The following is a 23,841-nucleotide window of genomic DNA, read 5'->3' on the forward strand; positions in this document are numbered from 1 at the left end:
CGTTCTTGGTGTGAACAGGTTTTTGTCCAATTCAAATCGCTAAGTCACAAGCTAATTCGAGACTATTGACTGACTCATGAAAAAGAACAACTTCTGAAGAATCATTTGTCTTTGAATCGGACATCTTGGCTCATCTTGTGTTTTTTGTTGCAATTAGCTTTTTACTGATGCCGAGTAGCCTACTTTATAGCACTTTCCTGTCATTCGTCAATAGATGAGAGGAAAAAAAACAAATGTCAACTAGATATTAGACAACACATTTCCAAAGTAATGAAAAACACAATGTCGTTTTTTTTGTAGATAAAACAAACAGAAACCAGGTTAGGCATCTGAGGATTTGTATTCATGGCTCAGACACTTGCTTCAAAAGATCATGGATAGTGACAGGACACAATTCCCACTGCCCACGACTTACCCCTGACTTCTCATCGAAGATCTTGATCCCTCCAAAGGACACAGTGAGAAAAACTTTCTGTTTGTGTTCTCCTTTAGACCGCGCAGAGGCTGCGATTCCCTGCAGGCAAGAAGATGAAAACAGAAACATGAGAAAAGACGAAAAGAAGATAAAAAAGAAACTGAGCAGGGAACGGCAGCTTTCGCTTCTTGCTGCAATCCTTGGGGAGCATTAGCAGTTATGTAAATAAATTGATTCAGTTTCTCCACGTTTTCAACAATTTTTGGCTTGGAGGTTTTGTTTAGAGAGATTGAAGACATCTGGGTTTTTAGCCCCTACACTGATGGATGCCATAACTATGGTCATTCAAAACTAGACATAAATCCCAAAATGTATATGCACAAACCACATTTCAAAACATTGCTTATGGCAATGTATTCTCAATAAACCTTTGTTTTGAGAACAAAGAGTAATGAATTAGCAAATTAAACTGCATTAATTTGTAAAGTGTCATGTAAAGTGTCAATAGGACTGCACTACCCAATCGAAACCATGGACTAAACTGGTCTGCGCTTCCAGCAAATAAATGAATCCACTTGGTACCGTCTAGTGAGTTGCACAAATGATTGGTCAAAACTGTGTTCTACTGTTATTTCCACACTATGCTATTCTATATGCAGACACGATGAACTATTTAAAAACATAGAATATCATTAATCTCTTTTGCTAGTATCCCTCACATGCCAGCAAAACCTTTGAATTTAAATGAGAATGAGATATAAGTGTGGCCCATTATCATATACAGATACAAATTTAAAACTAAGTGGCTCAAATCGAATAAAAAAAAAAAGCCTGAAATGTTTGACAGTGTACAGGTAAATGAAGTAAGAGAGAATGCCTCTCGAACATTTAAAGCTATTGAATTATCTATCAGCCACAGGCTGAAAAGCTGACTGTCCAATTTTACAGTTAACCTGTAAAAGCCCACTGTGGAGATCAGCTTTTGAAGTGCAGGGATCCCTGCTTCTTTGATGGTGGTGGAACGACCAATCAGCAAGGATGAATATGGGGCCATTTGGGCCAGTGACTACCAGGGGCCACACCCTGAAAGACCCACAGTGGCCCTACACAAGGCACTGCAAATGTAAAATTGCATCAACAGCAACAGATAAAAAGGGATCCCTGAAATGACCTTATTAAAATACAAATAAAAGAAGGTGACTTATTATGATGTGACTTCTCAGGTGACTTCTGTGACTTCTCAGGTGACTGGTTAAATGGGGTTGAATAAAAGGGATTACCCAATTTTATCATATAAAGCAAATATATCATATAAATCTCAGGTCATCATGCAAAGCAATGCTATCTTTTTTATAAGATTTGGATTTAAACCACTCAATTCACATGGACTTTATGACATATTTATGACCTTTTTGGGCTTTCTAAGTTTAGGTTACCTGGACTTTCAAAGGAGGGACAGAAACTTCTCAGGTATCTTTAGAATATCTTAATTTGTGTTTTGAAGATTAAACAGAGTCTAACGGGTTTGGAACAGCATGAGAGTGAGCAAATTATGACAGAACTATCCTTTTAACACATGTTTGAATGTATTAGTACATTTTGCACTTTTTCCAAACCAATAAACCAAACAGTAATGTATTTTATTTGGTAATTCACTGACATGATTAATCTGTACTGTGCACCCACACACAACTCACAATGGATACAATTCATTTTCAACAAGAGGGGTGGGAGGAACGAAAAGTGGCATCCTTTAGTAAAACTGCTGCAAAAGACCAATAGAGAATCTAAGAGCAGCATAGAGAGAAAAGTCCCATCCCAGATGGCTGTACGTCGCTTTTGCCAGAATTCGTCAATCTGATAAGAACATATCACACCTGGATTTTTTTAAAACTCTTTTTAAATACATTTTTATAAGCAACTTGTCAAGTCAAATTTGCAAAATATAAAGTTGCAATTAGCTTAAGCCAAAGCTAAAAATGGCTTTTAAATCAAGCTTGTGTCCTATGTCCAATCCATTCCAAGATCAGTGTTTGGGGTGGGTGTGGGTGTGAGCGTTATTTCAAGATGCTGGAGCCCTCGAGTCTTCCAGGACCGTAATCTGTCCTAGCCAATCAGATAAGCCCGTTTCTTAGTCTACCTTCCGAGTGCGCAGGGAGAAGCATCCGTCAGTCGTATGATGTATCTTAGCACACCATTATGCCTATCCATATGTGCTGGAGCGGTGATGAATGAGGCTTTCTAATGCCAGTAGTAGCATGGTGGAAAGAGCACAAGCTCTGACATTTCAAACTCAGAAGTGGGAGTGTGTGCATATAAGTGCTGCTGGAGTGAAGAGATGCAGATGTGAAATATAAGAGGTCTGTTTGCAGTCTAGGGAAAGTCCAGAGCATAGTCTGTAGAAAAAGCAGGACAGATGCTGTATGTGATGTTAAGGAAGTTTTTATAGCTGATTATCAAGGGAGGATGGGGATTATATGAAATGACTCAAGTCAAACTGTTGTTGAAACTCTCCTTACCACAGAGACATAAAAAGTGTGAGAGAGGAATAAGAGATTAAAAAATGACACCACAGGACTCGTTTATTTGCTAAGGAGTGGAGGACTGTGGGAATATGAGTATAGATTATGTGTCTGGATGAGTGAGAGGTAAACAGCTCTGATCAATAACAGTCTGGACATTCCAATCAGACCAACATGCAAATCGGAAGGTGAAATTACCCTCTCTCTCAAACACACTAAGAAACCAATCTAAACACTGGTGAAAAGGGTGCGATTTATGGCAAATGTATAATAAAAATACACTGATTTCCGGAAAGTGTTCATCTATACACAAACACAAACATCTATGCTAAACTTCACGCTCATGGCCTCAAGAGCCGCTCTAGAAACTGATGCTAGAGGCAGCAGTATTTAGCCTCCTTGTTAGCGCAGCCGCCTCCAATACCGGTCGATGCAGAGTCCAATCCCGCTTGGAGCAGTGAGAGTAAAACTAAATAAATTGGTGTCATGATGTGATAGCAATGATGTTTAGAGGGGTGAGTGTAACGTGGGCCAGTGGAGGTAAACCTCACTCTCGTGGCCCCAAACTCATGCAGACAAAGCCTCATGCTGGATGACGCTAGTTGAACCCCATTCAGAGGGGTGTAGGACCAGTTATTGTGCATTTCAAGTTGGTGATTATTGCTCAGTTTGCTAAGAGGGTAACGCTGTGCATGCAATACAATACAAGGCTTGTAGCAAAAACTAGAGACATTTATACACAGTAGTGTGACCATTGCTGTTCAGACGGCTTATTACCCATCTGATGGATGTGCTTTATTTATTTATTAAGCTATTGAAGTTACAACTTTATATAGCTATTTACATGAGGAATGCCAAAGGCATTTTATTATTAGTTTTTAAATAAATGTAATTATAAAATACCACCTGAAAGATTTTTAAATGAATACTTTCTTTCCAATTAAAGACATTTACAAAAGAGATGTTTTGTGACAACTTATTCAATATTTTCGAAAACGTTTATAGTCAGATCAAATGACATTTTATAACCTGAACTTACCTGACTTTGTCAAGAAAAGCTCAAATTATCTGATATTTTAAGATACTTATTGACACACAGTTATGAGGCTCTGCAGGGGCCCTCTCTATGATATAATTTCCTGTTTTATGCTGATCACACCACATGACTTTGATTTGGAAGGCAAAAGTATTAATAAGCACTGGAATTAAGTTTTGGTCAAATATTCTATTTTAACTAAATAATAACAGTAAAGAGATTAGAAGATGTGAATTCAAGTCCTTGTATGTATGAATTCAAATAAATTTTTAATGTACTTTTAATGTATTTTTTAATAAATTCGTAAACAAAATTTAAATCATGTCATTGACCAATATACAGAAACACCAACGGCATAAATAAATAACCATACAGAAACACCAACGGCATAAATAAATAACCAAAATGTATAGAAAGCAACCAACATAAACACACCTTGAGTTTCATCATCGAGTCCTGACAGAGTTTGTCTCCTCTTGCGGCGGTGACCTCATCTATCCCGATGAGTTTGGCCTTGTAGCGAACACCATCCCCCTTAAAACGCTTTATCAGAGCTGCTTCACTGCGGTCCTGCCCTGGAGAAAGAAAAAAAAGAGAGGGAGATAGATGAAGCACACAGTCATTTGATGAATTCTGCATATCTGCAGCACATCTCCTCCTCCCTCCATCCACTATCATCTCAAAATGCCATTACTTTTCTGACGATCAGCACAATCTGGACCTTGCAGCTGACAAAAATACCAAGTGATATTCTAATAGCCTGTATTTAACCCAGCCCACATCCTTATATTTCTAATACTGTGTTCTGTTTGAGCAGTTAGATCTAAATCTCAGTCTAGTTGCTGAATTTCAGCTGGAGTTTGTCTGTATGAACCTGGAAGGCTGTTCAAAGCCAAGGTTTAAAATCAACCCGGAGCTCTAAAAACCCTCCCGAAACCCCATATGCCCAGCATTTGCCCCCATATTTGCAGCTTAGAATGAAGGTCAAGACTGCTGCATGTGTGTGGCCATAATTGCAGGTATGTCAGACCCGGAGCATGATGGTGAAAGGTTGGTTTCTAAGTAAAAGTGCTGTGTCCAGGTCTGGTGTTAGGCGATAGGAGGGATGAAAGCCTTTTTTTTTTTTTTAGCTCTCACATCAAAGTGGACGCCTATCACGGCATAGGAACATCAAGTGGTCCCTCCCACACCTTCATCACAAACCCTATAAGTGGATAACTGGACTGACCAATCGATGAGACTCAAAGGATGTAGACCAATTAACTGGCTTACACTCAGTGAAGCAAGGACAAACATACCCAATTAGGTCTGAGCTTGCAGTTTGATCAGAAGACAAAGGCAAATAGACACATGCCAGGACACACATAAACTTGCCTAGGCTTAATTGATAGCATATATAAGAAGAAAGGGTGAATGGAGAACATGTTCAATAATAAAAAAAATAATCAAAAAGGACTGGGAGACCTTACTCACAGCAACACCATTGTTCAGTCAACCCGCTGACCCCCATATCCGCCCCTTTTGTATATGTCTTTCTCCCTTTACCAACTTGACATTTTTCTCACTCACTCATTCTGCCTCTCTTAGCTCTTGTATTGTTGTGGTATCAGTAGTATCTTATGTTGACCTTGTTTCTACATACCCCTTCAAGTCCTCCATTGTTGCAGCTCAATGGTTGCGTCAAGAATTAAACTATTATGCAAACGGGAAGCACCAGTTTTGGGGAAGCTAAACTGACCAACTGACTGACACTAGAGACTGCGGTCTTCAGTGTCCTTGTTAGTGTACCAGCTTCCAATGCATGTCGGTGTTGATTTGAGGGAGGTTATGGGGGTGAGATGTAATGGAGGCCATCTAATAAGACCTGTGCAGCTAAACCTCACCTCCGTGGCATCAAGAGGCGCACTAGAAACCGATGTTAGAGGCAGCAGTATTTAGCATCCTTGTTAGCGCACCTGCCTCGAATGCTGGTTGATGCAGAGTCCAATCCCTCTGAGACTAAAACGAAATAAATTGGTGTTGTGATGTGATGTGGCAATGAGACAAAGCCTAATGCTGGATGACGCTGGGTTGAACCTCATTCAGAGGGGTGTAGGACCAGTTATACTTCTTTTGAGATAAAGGGTGGGCATTTCAGGTTGGTGATTATTGCTCAGTTTGTTAAGTGGTAAAGCTGTGAATGCAATACAAAGCTACACAAGGTGTAGCTAAATTTAGAAACATTTGTGATTCTGAATGACAATTCTTACCAAAACCTGATGCAATTTACTTAAGACACGCATGTAGAGACACTCAGCAATATACATTTAACAACACAATTTAGAGCAATATTTGATGCAAATGTTTTATTTGTCAGAAAAATTATTCCATATTCATAAATACCAGAATAGAAAACAAAAAACAAAAATAATTTTGTGGCCAGAAAATGATGGTAAAAACAAAACGTTTCTTATGTGGAGTTCCTCAGATTGCCACACTGGTGGAAACCTCTGGAGAAACATCTTGAGAAAGAGCAAAACAAGTTCTCTGAGAAACCTAAAAAACTTTAGAGAACCCCATGTGTAGAACTTTAAAAGAGTCAATGCATAATTCCTCAGCATAAGGGAAGGTTTGAGCACTGAAATTTAACTCCAAAGTATGCCTCAAGTACAGTATGTATTCACATGCTACGAAACTGTCTGTATAAAGCACCCGCGGCGCTACCATTGGGCCGGGTGGGCCTGGGCCCACCCACCCATTTTGACCCAGGCCTATAGTGAGTAACGAGTGATTTTCATTCTAGCAGTTCATCCAATAAGCAGCCCGAGGAAAGCCTTGAGTGAAAGCTTCTCAACCAATCAGCAGCTTCTACCCCACGTGTCACTTAAGGGGATCGCACACCTGACGAGAAGCGCAGCATCTTTAAAATTCGAACACTTTATTCTCTAGGAGTGTACACACACTCGTGTTCTGTCTGCGGCGCCCAAGCAACGGCTCGGACCTCGTTCAAAATCTTACCGCACCACAGTGCGCCATTTGTTTTATATTAAATTTAAATGTATTTGTCTCAAATCGTCGTTAATGTATACTGACTTCCCCCTGTGCTGCAATATACATTTAGTTTTATATTCATTTACAGAAATCAGCTGCTTGAATGAAAACTGCTGATGTTATCGGATTTTCAGCTGATATTCTCAATTCATTCAGTTAACGGACGCTCTGGGCTAAAGTGTTCAGACTGCAAAGTCAGCAATGATTGTATTTGATTGTACAGTACAATCATAACATAGTACAGACATTATCTTAATTCCATAATGTCCTTAAACATAACAGTATTGCTGGCCATAAACTGAGAAAGTGCGCGTCCGGTGTGCGATACCTCGAGTTGTCCTAAACGCGACGCGGCACAGCGCTGCGCTTCTTGTCCAGTGTGCGACCCCCAAGTTAGGCTAACGTTACTGCACTGAGCTGAGGACGGCGACACAAGAGCCACACAGGTAGGCTACTGAATCGCTGTCCTCAGTGCCACAGAAAAGCGCTGAAACGGAGATGAAGGGGAACCCATTTTTTCTTTTTGTTGTTGCTTATTTTAACCGGCCCATCCAGTTTTCTGGAGGCCCACCTACAATCAAATCCCTGGCGCCGCTAGTGGTATAAAGTACCAAATATGTACGAGATGCTCCTCACCCGTCCAATGGATTTCACTGCCAATCTGTGGTGTATCAAGGGCTGTCCAAGCAACTGAACAATCATTAATCTATAGGAGTGCTGAGAGAAATTGCTCTGGGCTTCTAGTACAACATATATCAATAACACTGACACAATGTGGCATTATGCTGAAGTAAGAGATGAGCCATAATGAATAGTAGTCTATGTCCTTCACATGCATAAAACATACATTAGGCAGCTGATGAAGAGGAGCATTCATGACAGCTGATAAATTAACAACTCTTCGAAGGTCACCGCACACATGAATGAAGGAACACACTCATCATTTTTTTGTTCAACGAAAGTTGTTTTACACACCACTGGCTTTAATTAAATGGACAACACAAGTTGAAACTATCTTGTGTTCCACAAAATCAACAATGTCATATGGTATTGGAACGACATGATGGGGAGGAAGTTAAGACAGAATTTTTATTTTTAGCTGAAATAGTGCTTTAACCCATGCTCTGAATCTAACACTGACAGTTTGTGGAGAGCTCCGGAAAGATGATAACTTTCAGCTGTCCCTCAGCGGCAAGGATGGGAAGGATAAACACTCATTTATTTCCCCCCAGTTCAGAACGCTGCACCTGCAATGCCGCTTATTATTACTGCCAACCTCAGGGACTGAACTTTGGCGGAAAAGAACTGACCGTATGAGTGTGTGGGTGGATATATCTGTGTCAGAAGGCAGAAAACTATACTGTCCAAGCAGAGATGTCTTGAAATAAGCTCCAGCTCTCTACCCTGCAGGGCTCCAAAGTCCTCATTCAGGCTGAGGACAGCTCGCTGTTTCTTGGAGAGAAGTCTGGATCTCACCCACTCCCATGGCCCTTCAAAATGAGGGAACTCTGGAAGCAAGCTGAAGTGAGCTGTTGACATTAAGTCTAATTGAAGGAGGGCACAGGAGCTTGAACTACTTTATGCAGTTGCAACTGTAGTCCCAAAAACCCACAAATTCAAAAATTGAAAGTAACTGCTTTACTGCTAATTATAATATAACATTGATAACACTGACATAATTGTTTAAATGAAGATGTAAGACCTATTTAATTTGAAGTTACAAAATGTACATGTACAAATTCTCAATGTTAGTATCTGAAACAGCACTGAAAAAAAAATATTTTGCTGCTTGTTCAAATTGCTTAAATAAAATGAGCTTAAGCAACACAATTGCTATACATTTTGTCCAAACTTAATTTGATTGTGTTCAATCTGCTTAAATATATGTACAATTTAAGTTTACTTAATCCGTTTGTGTTGGATTACATGAATAGTTTGTGTTGCATTAACTAAAACTGTGCGGTGCTTGTTAGTTCCCAGCATGCTTTGCATATGTTGAAATATAAATGTTGAAATTAAGTTATTTTATGTGTTTTTGAGAAAATAAGAAAAGGGGAAGACTTGATAGTGTGTAGTTGTGTTTAATGTTCAATTACATTGGAATTATTAGAACCATTTAAATTACAGTGGGTTACCATTGTGAAGAAGAGTGGAGCATTTGGTTAGTCTGAAGACTGATTCAGCAATACTCACAGCAAATGCCTTTGCTGATGAAGCATGTAAATCTTATCATTTAAGATGCTAAAAAGTGGTAGTAGTAAATAGTTGGCAATAGTCTAAAAAATTATTAGTGTGACACTAAAATAAACTATATTGCATTGGATGAATGGGTATATGAATTAGAATACCTGAATCATATCAGTTGGTCTAAAACATTGCAAACTAGTTGGGCTGACACTATTAAATCAAGCTGTGCCCAACAATAGTAAATAAGTTGAATCAACCTTAATAAATTAAGTTGACCCAACGCAAGTACATTAAATTGGAATAACAGAATTGCATAATGCTGAAATAAAGCAAGTTAATCATGTGGAAATCCTTTCCATGATTTTTTTATGTTCATTCAAAGAGTTATTTTTTGAGTGAGGATTATTAATAGAATATATTATTAATTGAATACATATTATTAAAATATATGTTTGTAATAATAATATATATATTTTTACTGATGTATGTTTATTTAGTTTTTTTATTGATTTAAAATTCATGAAAAAGTAAAGAACAATACATACAAATATTATTAAATATTTAGAATTTAAAATCATAGAAACTAGCTAAACAGAAACACTGTTTAAAAGGAGTCACAATTTTCCCGGCACCATTTTCCATTTAAACAGTAACATTAAAAGACTTTGGGAATGAACTAATGATACATAGGAAATTAATAAACGAATTAACTAGCAAATCAGAAACTGGCCAATAAACCGCAAGCACAACTAGGTGAATTAACAATCAGAAAAAAAACAATATATACCCTAGTACAGACAAAAATAAAAACCAAACTTTATTGGAGGGACCTTGCAACCGAAATCAAAGTTATATGATTTAAACTGAAGTATCAACATATACTATTATTTATATAACCAACTAATTCATGAGAGATGTTTTATAGGAATAATTTGAAAAACTCATAAATAAGCTAATAAAAAATAAAAAAGTGAATATATATTCTGTTTTTGTATAAGATTGAACTATACTGCACTGTAAAACATCTGAAATTACACAAATAAATACATGGTTTAATCTTAGAAAAGATAGAAAGAACACAAGGGCTACTTACCTCACCCACTTATACACACTTTCTCTCTTTCACACACATAGAAATTTTATTACTACTGGGCTGGCATCTCCCTGTGGCATTGTGTCAATGCCAGCAACCACACACTGCCTAATAACTCCCTATAAGACTTTTCATTTTCTTACAACACAGCTCCCATCTTTATTGAATTAAGGCGGCTGCTGTCGACTTTAAACTCTCTCTCTCTCTCTCTCTCTCTCTCTCTCTCTCTCTCTCTCTCTCTCTCTCTCTCTCTCTCTCTCTCTCTCTCTCTCTCTCTCTCTCTCTCTCTCTCTCTCTCTCTCTCTCTCTCTCTCTCTCTCTCTCTCTCTCTCTCTCTCTCTCTCTCTGCATCTACCTTTTATTTTCTCCAAGCTTTCTGTTTTTCAAGACTTTCATCTTTTATCTCTCTATTTTCTTCCCTATTTATTTCCCTCTGTATCAAACATAAATCAGTACAAAACTATACAAACAGTACTGGCTCTTAAAAATAAAAAAAAATAAAAATTAAAAAAAGATTGTAACTATACCAATCTTTCCACAGTATCATTACTGAGTAATATAAACATGGTCAATTAAGTCTAAAGACAGTGAAAACACACACACACACACACACACACACACACACACACACACACACACACACACACACACACACACACACACACACACACACGATTATCATTCATTATAGTGTAAACACAGCCTAAAAGAACTGTCTCAGACATTCCACGACACGGCAAACATCAATTTAACAAGTTCAGTCAGCGAAAACAAGTGCCGACCAATGGCAACAGATGCCGAGAGGGGCAACACAGTCTAACACAGTCTAAAAATGAATGAATGAATGAATGGATCAATCAATCAATCAATCAATCAATCAATCAATTAATACAGTATTAATGAATCAATCACTTTCTATCTATCTATCTATCTATCTATCTATCTATCTATCTATCTATCTATCTATCGATAATGAATCAATCACTTTCTATCTATCTATCTATCTATCTATCTATCTATCTATCTATCTATCTATCTATCTATCTATCTATCTATCTATCTATCTATCTATCCCTATATTCTAATTAACAAGTAGAACTTATGTCAAATCATATTGGGCTACATGCTATGGCGCTAACAGGATTCAATCTGTTTGGTGTTGTAAACCTCCTTTTGTGTTATTTATTTATCCTTCTAGATGAAAATGGAAATTAATTAATGTTCCTTCTGAGACCAGAAGCGATAGTCGTGTTGTCGTTTGAAGTTGCTTAAAAATTTTGAGTTTGTTAGACTTCAAAGAATCGTACAGTTTTTCAAGCCTTGGTCGAATTTAAATCTGATAGATCTTAAATCCCCTCAAGTGAGATGCAGTCGAGAGACAACACAAGAAGCCGTGTGCGCAAAGACACACACGTGCATGTACACGCATCTGGAAATTTTTGTTGATGTAGGTCACTGCTGACAAAAGCACTAAAACAGACACTTTAAGTAACGCATGGTTCATTTACTGTTCTCTCAACACACATGCCATGAACCTGACTTCCCCAACATAAAATCTATCGATCTCCTTTAATGACCTTATGTTCATTCACTCTCCTCTTAAGAGTGAGAAGGCAGGAAGATATAAAAAAAAAGCTTTTGCTAATCTTATTAGATTGATGGGTAATAAAACATCAAACTGTGTGAGATATCCATCAGCGAGGATGTGAGCGCATCTAATCAGCCTTCTGTTGAATGGACAAAATGGGCTAATTCTCCACGGGGCGCACTATATTCAGACCTAGTTTAGATGGTAAGTGTGGATGCGTGTGCTTGTTTGCACACTTATTCCGTAAGTGAGAGCCTGATTTCTAAAAACTGTCACCAGACATTTTATATATATATATATATATATATATATATATATATATATATATATATATATATATATATATATATATATATATATTAAAGTATTTTAAAAATAAATTAAGAGTTCAAAAATTACACATTTATTAATGTTTTAATAAAAATGTACCAGTATAAAATATTTACTGTAATTGTACCATGATGCAAGCATTGCAATTCCTTGGTACAAAATGGTTACATATTCGTTTACAATGGTATTTACATGGTACTCAAAACTTCTTTAAATAAAACCATGGTATTATCATGAATCTATGTAAAAAAGAATATATGGTCCTACAAAGATGGCAATATCCGAAATCCTTGTGGGGAATTTTTTGTTGGTCCCCATGAGGATAACAGCTTTCGTTTTTTGAAAAGTAAAAATGCAGAAAGTTGTGTGTGATGGGTAGGTTAAGGGGTAGGTTTAGTGTAAGGGGAGAGAATATACAGTGTGTACAGTATAAAAACCATTATGTCTATGGAATGTCTATGGAAAAGGCCCAAAATGTGCGCGTGCGTGTGTGTGTGTGTGTGTGTGTGTGTGTGTGTGTGTGTGTGTGTGTGTGTGTGTGTGTGTGTGTGTGTGTGTGTGTGTGTGATTATGTGGCAGATCTATGATTCATTCATAATTTCATTCAGTCAAAAAGGAGAGAGAGAGAGGTCCCATAACCCCCCAGACTGTCAGATCACATCCATTGAAAACAGTCCTGGACGATACACGGTTTCATTGTACAGCTCAACTAACAGTCAATATCTTGCCTCAACCTGAGCTAACTCAACACACAAATTAACAGCACAGAAATATTGTATATGCTCAATGTATAGAAACATGAAGTACACGATAGATGGAAGAGAAAGACAAAATTATTATAGCTTTTTTAATTTTTTTATTACCTTTTAATTTTGTGAAATCACTTCACTATATCAGTATGTATATTATTTAAGTTTTCCTTCAATGCAATTACACTGCAAACCTTTTAGCGATACAAATTATACAAATCATTTGTCATGCCAATAAAGCACATTAAACCTGAAGCTGAGGGTTTGAATGAAATGTTGCTGCGAGCCTGAAGAAATTAAACAACAATTTGCAAGCTGTGCTGGAAACTGAGCTTTATATCCATCATTTCAAAGCCCCCATCCCTCACACACATTCACAGTTCAGTGTTCAGCAGAGAGTATAGGCAAATTCCCACTGAGAATTTAACTTATATGGCGGCAAATCAATGCCTAAAAGAACCGAGCACACAACTGATGCTGGCGCGCGTGCTAAATTACTTCCGCGAGAGGATTACAGATCTACACGCGAGGAAACGGGGACTTGCGAGCTCATTTCAAACCCTGCGCGCGCATGACATCTCCTCTGCACGCAACACATATCCTCACGTACGCTAGGACATGTCACAGCACGAGCATGATCATTCCACACACTCTCTCGCTTGATCTGCTCTCACCTGCCGCTTTTGCTCGCTTGAACAATTTTTATTTTTGGCAGTCAAGGGGAGGGACTTACTGCTTTAAAAACCTCAAAATTCATTCGTTACTTCCCCTTTTTCGGAAATCAGTTGTGATTGGACGCCTGTCAAATGACCCGTAATTCCCTTAACTTGAGACATAATTGAATATGTTTTTATTTAATTTATTTATTGTGGTTTATTAATGTGTATTGTGATTTAATTCATTGTTAATATAGAGTAGATTCTTACCAGATACTTTATTAACAGGAAGTCTTAGTCACTTACTAGTGATTGCATTCTTGTGTTGTTAAGAGATATTTACAGACTGTAATGACACATTTCTATGGTTATTAGCGTTGTATTAGCGTTCATTTTTTTAAATACATTTTTACGTACTATAAGTGGTTCATTATATTTTCTATTAAATGTAAAAGGGGTTCTGGCTTCTCAAGATAAGATACAGTACACAGCATGAATAATAGCAAACAAATTCAGAAATCCTTTTCAGAATTTGCAAAAGAATACAGAGGAACAAAATGTGCTTAAACAGCAAATTAGATACTAAAATATAGTGATCTTAATCATCTAACTTTTTGTAAGCTAAAACCTAATAAGACAAAGTATGAGGCAAATACAGTACACAAAATACATGATTACAACCCATCTGAACATAACATTTCTTTATAAAAAATAAATATAAAAAATAAATGTGTCCTGGATGTAAGGACACATTTTGTACAAATACTGTATCTTAACTTGAGAAGAACCCCTTTTACATTTAATAGAAAATATAATGAACCACTCAAAATTGACATAATAGCAATGCACAGGTTGATAACAAAAAGCTTTCACAACAACTCTTGTTTATTGAAATAAACAAGGAATTTATCTTTCATCCAAAGCCCTTTCTATATAGGCTATAACTATTTAATGGACACTTTTCACATTTCTGAGGCTCTCAGAACCAATATAATTTTGGTTGGGTAAACGTAAATAGTGGTGAATGGGAGTATAGTGGTAATGTACTGTAGTGGTGTATACAGCAAATATGACTTTAAATTTATTTTAGATAGCCTATTTCAATGCCAATAACACAAATCATGGGTCATTTATATATATATAAATGTATATATATATATATATATATATATATATATATATATATATATATATATATATATATATATATATATATATATATATATATATGGAGAGCTGCTTTATAGTAAAAACTCAAGTTGTAATTCTAACTGAAAGTGACACTGACACTGTTTTTCATGTTTAATAAAGCTGGTTACTTTAAGCAACTTATTTTATAAAGTGCTATATGAATAAACGTGACATGAATTGACTTGAATGGAGTGACGAATTGCAGAGCTTGTGCAAACATCCAAATCGCTATCATCAGATGCTTTCTAACTACTGTTTTCTCACCTCTTGTCATTTTAGTTCTTTATTTTGTTATAAAGAGGAAAGTGTGCAGCACATACTGTATTTGCATTAGCTTCTCTCAGGAGCGTGGGTGGTGTAGAGATGTTTGCTAACAGTGCAGTGGGTGTTCTTGTATATGTCTGTTCATGGAGGTTGACTAATACATGTAAGCAACAGGTGAACTGTCAATGACTGTGGCAACCCTGAGGCATCGCCTGTGGCAGTCATGACCCTTTTGCTCCCACAATGCCCTGTTCTTCTGTTCCCTCCAAATCCCCTATCCCGCCCTCCCTGCTGTCACTTTCAATTGAAGCAGTCATTCAACAAAACGTCGTCCTTTATACCTCAGTCTTTCAGTCTACCTGACCCTGCTGTTCCACCCACAGATAAACGACTCTCCTCTGAAATGAGAGTATAGTTATTTTAACTCATGACTTCCTTTCTTCAACTAAGATGAAATTCGATTAGCAAATTGACATTGAATTTATGAAACGTTTTGTCATTTTCCTGTTTAATATTAAATATTTCAGAATTGTGAACAGACTTTGTGAACAGAACAAAAAAAAACTGTTCACACATAAATTCTGTGTCAGAGTCAATGACATCTAAGAGTGTCCTATATAGATAAACATCAAGGAAAATAATTTTCCATAAATATTGTCATTACACCTCAAATAAATTCTAGACAATTTCATTATTTCATTATTATTTTTTTTACAGAACAATTTTATTATTAATTATAAACAATTTTTTTTAAAACATATTTCCCAAGTTAAAAATGTAAATAAATATAATTAATTAATATTTTTTAAACATCATCAAATTTTACATGCTGGTCACACCACACGACTTAGATTTGATCTGGCAGACAAATAAATACATATGTATATAACTACGTGCATTTGCATTTGTAACGTTGTTGTTGTTGTTGTTGTTGTTGTTGTTGTTGTTGTTGTTTTTAAATAAATTAATATAAATAAAGAGTGTAATTTTACCACCAGTAATACAATTTGAATATTGCTATTTTGGAGAATATGTCTTCTTCAAGAGTAATAAAAAAAAAAAAAAAAAATAGATGTTGCCATTTTTCAATATCTAGTACTGTACATTCAATAGTCAAAAGCTATGCATTATTTTCATACAAAGATATGCATAGAAATCCATGGACATGCCATTTGAGGCTGATACCTAAAAAACACTTGTGTCTCTTGACAAAAAAACAAAAACAAATAGCATAATGCTTTAACTGTTAGCAGCTCTCGTCTGTTATTTTATAAAAACTGGACACTCTGTACCCAAGATCATGTATCACTTTCTCTAAACAAAATGGCTCCATAGTTGAGTTACAGGGCCTATAACTCAGCACTAAACACCCTCCCACCGGTACGCCTCTCTCCCCCAGAACTCATCATTTACTATATGAAACACTGAACCACAGAAAAAATAAAAAGCTACTTTATCACAGCAAAAGAATAACATCACCTAAACACAGTGAGTGCCGAGTGGCAATAATGCCATCACAGCAAAGCAATAAATCTAGCATATTCCTTCCCACTTCTTCCCCTCTATCCTGGCTTCAAATGCACATTTGGAGGAAAGATGATTGCCGATGAGCAGTGAGGAGAAATACTCTGCTGCTTTGCTATGGCTATTTGAGTGAGAATGGAACGAACTGAGACTGTAAGTACGTTTGGGTTCTGTCTTGATGGAAAAGCACATTTTAATAACAGCCAACAAGACCTGAGGGAGACGCAGCACATATAGCTGGAAGATTAGATGTGCCTCAACACAACCAGACCCTTCATTCAATTGTCTGCCATATCTGAGAAAAAGGCCAATTTATCAGATGGAAAATGCATGTTGTATGCACGCATAGAAAGGAACAGAGAGTGTAACAATTCCATCTTCATCTTTCACATTTGATTTGTAAAGCCTACTATAGCTGGCATTAATGAAGCCTTGCTTCCACAGTATAAACATTAGGGCACTGTTAAACTAGTCACTTGTAGAAAATGTGTTCTTTTAATTTTAAACAGCCTAAACTGCTTCTAAACTAATTTATTTACATGAGCCTGGCAAACTTGGTATATTACAAATTATGCAGATTAGTTCTAATGCTCCTGTTCAGCAAAACCTATTAAGCCAAGCACAATCTTCTAGCCTGATCACAACATTTGTAACAACTGAGTCTCAGCTACTATTGAAACTGGATTCAGTTCACTTTAAACAGGGCTCTGTTCACATTAACTTTCGTTTGGATCATTGATTCACATACTGTATAAACAAAATTATTAGCATCATTCTGGGCCTGCACAGTCCAAGTGTTCTAGTCCTGCTTGACTGCTTTCATGATTACCTACTGTTGGAAAGGGCAAAACTTTCGCAATCGTCTTTAAAAATGTCAGTGGCATCTGTTTTAATTTCTTTTGTTTGTTTCCTTTTTGCTCTAGCAGAAGTGCTCAACTGCCACAGGTAAATGCACAACAGGGTTCTACATCATTAGGCAATGATTTGCACGAAGACATACACGAAATCAGTCTTTTTTCATATTAAAAAACCTCACTCCAGCAGCTGAATGCTGTGGGTTGAGGAACACCTGTAGTGTGTTGTTTGGGTAATAGCATGTTTTGTCTTTGCAAAAGCTAAATCTCTTTAATAGCATGTTGTCAGACAGGCTTGTCAACAGAACATGCGGATCAATTCTGCTCTGAGAAACTTATGTATTATCACTCTGCATGTTGTACACTTACTAAATCTAGAACATGACGACAGAAATCTTTACCGTAGTAATGGACCCACTTTAACTTGCAACTCTCAGTTAAGTCTAGGTAGTTAAAAAAAAAAAAAAGAAGACAAAATAAGCCAGGAATCAGTTATAGTTTCAACAAAATCAATAGCGAAGCAAGTTTAAAAATGAATACTGTTTACAACCCATTTCATGTCGATAATATGAGACGTCAAAATGAAACAGGATATTTCACCTCCCACATATGTTGAGCAGGGCTTGATTTTATTGGAATTGATTGGATTGTGAAGAGTGTATAAGGAAAGTTGTTTCATAAAAGAGTAAACAAACATTTTATTTATTTTTGATTTAGAATCATTTGGAATGTTGAATTGTGCACCATACAACCAGAAATGTTTTTTTATTTACTAATATAACTCTCTGTTGCATCAGACTCACAGCAGAAGGTCTGGACTCAATCGCAGCTTTCACTGGCCAGATGATGACTTCGAAACTTCTGAAGTGTTTCCAATTTTGTGTGCCTTATACATCAGACATTCAACCAACGGTTGTTGGGAGTGACGACTGAGGCTGAGACTAAACTCTATATTTTATATATACTATATTTTATTTGTATGGGCAATCTCTGCGTTAAGGCATCAAATATTTTCATATAATGACTGATAAAATGTGTATTTTGAGCAGGGTCCATGGATACTTTCATGGCTATTTTAATTGTAATATTTCATTTAACAGTGAGCATCTCAGGAGTTAATGCAAGAAAACTAAAGGAAGAGCTGAACTTTAACTACAGGACAATGTTCAGTAACACAGCTGCCTTATTTATAGAAAAATATTCTTGGATTGCAGATAAATTAGCTAAACAAATACAAACAATACATTTTGCTGGCAAATTGTTTTCTACACTATAATAAACTATTATTCTTAGCAGAAGCTTTAAGCTAAGCTTAAAAATCCCCATGTAATCCCTTAAAACTCATCTTTGATCACCAAAATTACATATTTAAACTTTTTTTCCTGGAAAAAAAATTATTCACGCCTTAAAATAGCTTTAATGTAAGTCTACACCATTGCCTCATTTAGTATATGCGGATGAATATGCAAACTAGCCCCGCCTCCACTCACTCACACCAGCTCAGAGATCCACTCGTTGACGATCACATGTTGAAATGATTGTTTACAAGGTAGTTTGTGACGTCAGAAACACCAGCGATTTCAAACTGCGTTTTTGAGACGTCTTTGGTTCACTGCATTTTCAAGGAGAAAATACACATTAATAGTAATTTTGCTCATGGTTTGTCTTAAAGCATATTGAAAACACCACATAGACATATAAGCAACATTAAAAGCTGGATTTTTACCACAGGGGGACTTACATGGATATGTAAGATGCCTTGCATATCCTATATTTCAGAACAACAGAATCTGACTCTAGATTATTTCCCTATGAATATACTATGTATCATTTTGGAAGTTATGCTGTTTAAAGTTGACAGTCTGAGAACCAAGTCACCGGGGGGCAGTGCAGCAGTAATGTAAGCGGGTGCTGATGCTGTGTTCTCCTGTCCTGCCATCGTGACCCTCCTGACTATCAGTGTGGTGCAGGTCTAACCTGAGGCTGAGCTGAGGTCATTCGGTCCTGACAGGATACACATGACTCATTAGAGTGTTCAAGCAGTGAAGGGGCTGCGAGGAGACACTTTACAAGTGTCAAGGTCAGTCTGACGAATTACCAGAGAGATACCAGTAAAAAGTTATGCACTTCGTTGGAAAAAGTCAAAAAGGGGAGATGAGAATATGTGTAGGAGGGGAATTGAAGTCTGACCAAAAAAAAAAAAAAAAAACATTAGCACATAACAGTCAGACCTTCATGACTCTTTTATCAGCAGGAGACGAATGACGACGCTTTTAGAGTGAGAGTATACGTGTACGTGTGTGCCTGTGTGAATACACATACCGCTGAATGTATGCTTTTGTGGGAGTGCGTTTTCTGAGTTATGTTCCACAGGGAATAGCGGATTCGTAAAGATGCAGCCTTTGGTGGTTTGCGGGAAACTTTTAGGATTGTTCTACAGTTTTATTTGCATATCTTGTTCTTGTTCGTCAGTTTGAAAAACATTTTGTCAGACACACGAGCTGCAGCACTTGCAGGTACTAACTGTGACTCAACAAGTACACAAAATAAATAAATAAAACCTTTTTAACAAATAATTCACTAGGCAAAGTATCTAGAGATATACAGGTGCTGGTCATATAATTAGAATATCATCAAATAGTTGATTGATTTCAAGAATTCAACTTATCAGGTGAAACTAATATATGATTTAGACTCATTACATGCAAAGTGAGATATTTCAAGACTTTATTTGTTATAATTTTGATGAGTATGGCTTACAGCTTATGAAACCCACAAAATCAAAATCTCAGAAAATTAGAATATTACATGCAATTACACAGTAATTACACAGGAATACTATGGTCATTGAACCAGGTTTTGGTTCTTTTGGCAGTGTGGGCAGGTGCAAATCCTGCTGGAAAATGAAGGAAGCATGAAGTGCTCTGAAAATGTCCTGGTAGACGGCTGCGTTGACTCTGGATTCAATAAAGCACAGTGGACCAAAGTCCTCTTTTCTGATGAGAGCAAATTTTGCATCTCATTTGGAAACCAAGGTCCCAGAGTCTGGAGGAAGAATGGAGAGGCACACAATCCAAGATGCTTTAAGTCCAGTGTGAAGTTTCCACAGTCTGTGTTGGTTTGGGGAGCCATGTCATCGGCTGGAGTTGGTCCACTGTGCTGTTCACTCAACGCAGCCGTCTACCAGGACATTTTCAGAGCACTTCCTGCTTCCTTCAGCAGATAAGCTTTATGGAGATGCTTCCTTCATTTTCCAGCAGGATTTGCACCTGCCCACACTGCCAAAATAACCAAAACCTGGTTCAATGGCCATGGTATTCCTGTGTAATAACTGTGTGATTTCAGGTAATATTTAAATTTTCTGGGATTTTGATTTTGTGGGTTTCATAAGCTGTAAGCCATAATCATCAAAATTATAACAAATACTGTCTTTAAATATCTCACTTTGCATGTAATAAGTCTATATAATATATATTTGTTTCACCTGTTAAGTTGAATTCTTGAAATAAATCAACTTTTTTGATGATATTCTAATTATATGACCAGCACCTGTATACTTATGCAATACAAAAGTGTATACTAATGCATTTTCAATGACCAGTTGTGCAAATCGGCCCATTTTTAATGGGTAGCCTATTTTTTAAACTAATTTAAACAATAGCCAATGATATGAACCTTGTGTAGGTTGAGAGAGTTCACCGTCTCACATCACATCCCTTGATAGAGTGATATTGAAATGAGCGTGAAGCTTCTTCGCATCCATGAACTCCCTCAGCCCTGCGGCAGCCATGTTTCAGTGTAGCTTCAGCTCGTCTGCTCAATTCCTGACCCTGTACACGTCCTAAAACTCCAATCCTGTTTGTCTGTGCAGAATTCACAAGACATAGCCATCAATCTCTCTCTCTATCTGTCTCTTTCACTCGCTCACACACTCTGAGACTCTTTATTTTGATCCCCCCTCTGCCAAAAGACAGAAAAAGGAAAGGAACATTTTTAAAAGTATAGTCAAACAGACAAAAATAAAAACACTGTTATCAATTAAACCTGTTCTTCCAAACCACACTTTCTTTATTTCTGCCTAAAATAATTGCACTAGTCATTATTTTCTATGCCACATAGATTCAAGCTTAAAAATCAGAGCATTCTGTGTTCCACATGAGAAATAAAGTAAATGACGAAAGAATATTTGCACAAACAAATCCTTTAAGGAAGTTTCTTCTCCCACATAATGACATCCCAGACAACACGACTCAACACCACGAAGAATAACGTGTATAAAGCTATCGCACATGTGACTCTCTTAGCAGGGTGAAGGCCAGCTGTACTGCAACTGTAGGTATTTGACAGCCGCTCTGCACCTGTGAGCACTGAAATGCACTTTAGGGGGCCTTTGATTGCACTTTGATTTGCTTGTCATACAGTGTGCAGCAAAATCAATGGCTTATTCAGGTTATTCAGTTTTACCAGGTATGACTAGCACCTACTCGCTGACCTTTTCCCACAGTGCATGGGCTGTCTACAAGTCAATGGCCTTTTGTCCCAGGCCTAAATAGATGTTCACTGTGCATTCATCCTGAAAAAGTAAGAGCTCCCAGGTTTTATTGACAACACAGCAACTTAAATGTTACCTGATGGGCCGAATCGATCGCTGGTCTGAAATGCGTTTCTGTGGAAAGTTGAAATAGGATGTAGAGTTGTTTAAAGCGCAAAATAGTTGTTCAAGATTTGATGACTTCACTAAAAAGCATTTAGGTGCATTGACAAAAGTAAGCTGAGCAATTTTCCAGATGCATTAAAGACTGGAATACAATACTCAACCTTTAAAACACTAGGTAACTTTGTAAATGGTAACAGAAAAGAAACTAAGGCTTTACACTTGGCAGATTCGGTCCGGTTAAAAGGAACTCTAGTGCGATTGCTCTGTTAGTGTGAATCATTTGAATAATTGTGTACTAGTGTTAATTTATTAATGAAAACTATGACAAAACTGTTCGTCAATAAGCTTTATTCCCATGACTAAGACGAGACAATGGCAAGCAAGGTCATTAACTGTGACTATATAAACATGAAATCGCATTGATGTAAAAAGTCAAGACTAAAATGTAATTAAAAAAATAATAACTTTACCAATATCTACTTTTTTTGTTGGAAAAAAGAAGACCAAAAATGACACCAACCATTGCGATTATAATCTTGAGGAGAATAATCATTATTATCAGTTGAACTATTATGCAGCATGATGAAAAATGTTTTCATTCAATAAAAGTAGACTAAAAATCCCAGAAATTTAGTCAGCTAAAATTTTACTAAACCAAAACAGGACAAGGTTGACTAAATAAAAATGTAAAATGAAATGAAATGGAATAAAACGTACCTTTGACACAGGACTTAGACTAAATAAAAAAATAGCTGACAAAATTAACACTATGAACGTTACCATCCAAACCCTGGTGCGAATCAAACAAGCACACCAAGACCCCTGAATAGGTGGGTCTCGGTCTGCTTCCAAATGAACGCTGGTGCGGATCAACTGAAATTTAGGCCCTTAAAGGCATTTTTTTTTTATCTTTAGGTTCTGTGTGAACCAGGACTAAATGTAGAATTTCCTTTTTTGGTCCGCAAAGAACTTCGTAAGTAAATCGAAATTACGGTGTACGTTTCTGTAATTATAGTGTACCTCCGTGTAGGTATAAGGGAACAATATGTTTAGTTTTGGGTAATAAAGGGGTACAACCAGCAGGGGCGCCGAACTGGGGGATAAAGGGTACCGAGTACTCAGGGCCCGAGGCAGGGGGGGGGGCCCTTAGAAGTCGCCGAGATTAAGTCAAAAGTCCGTCAACAACCCCCCCCCTCCCGCCACCCCCCATTGGAGAAGTTGCCGAAAGCGGACCTGCGGCCGGCGGGGGGCCCAGCAAGATGGTTTGTACCCAGGGCCCAAAATTTGGTACTACACCCCTGACAACCAGATATACAAGCAAATTATTTATAATGTCATTATTTTTAAAACTAACAGGTGCCTATTCTGTTAATATATTCCAGGCAAAAATTCATAAAAGAAGAGCAAGAAAAGAAAGAATAAAAACAAAAGAAGCAAATCTTCAAAAAGAAAGGGGGGAGGGGGGATATAATGTGTTACTTTGTTGTTTGAGTATACTGTAGAAAAGACAATGTTTTATTAAGATGAAAAAGTGTTTTGAATTTTTTTTTGTAAAATAAAAGTCAGAAATTAAATGGGATCCTTTGTATATTTACTGCACTTACCCTGTAACTACACAGAACAAGGGGGTAACAAGCGTCACTTTAATTTACAGCCCGCAGGGGTTACACTTACCCTGTAAATACACAGTTGAAACGGGTAATAAACACTACTTACTATCTAACAATATGAAACAACACTATTTG

General features: G+C 37.0%; 1 protein-coding gene across 1 annotated transcript in view; it reads right to left on the bottom strand.

The window, feature by feature from the left end:
• Window positions 1–23,841, bottom strand: part of dab1a (DAB adaptor protein 1a) — a 190,492-nt gene that overhangs the window by 64,213 nt on the left and 102,438 nt on the right. Inside the window, 2 exon segments of the mRNA XM_077220751.1 lie at window positions 416–514; window positions 4,409–4,548. Of these exon segments, the coding sequence (XP_077076866.1) occupies window positions 416–514; window positions 4,409–4,548 (239 nt within the window).

This window comes from Siphateles boraxobius, unplaced genomic scaffold (assembly GCF_051911475.1).
Source record: "Siphateles boraxobius isolate OS27281-9 unplaced genomic scaffold, OSU_SipBor_1 8, whole genome shotgun sequence".
NCBI lineage: Eukaryota > Metazoa > Chordata > Actinopteri > Cypriniformes > Leuciscidae > Siphateles > Siphateles boraxobius.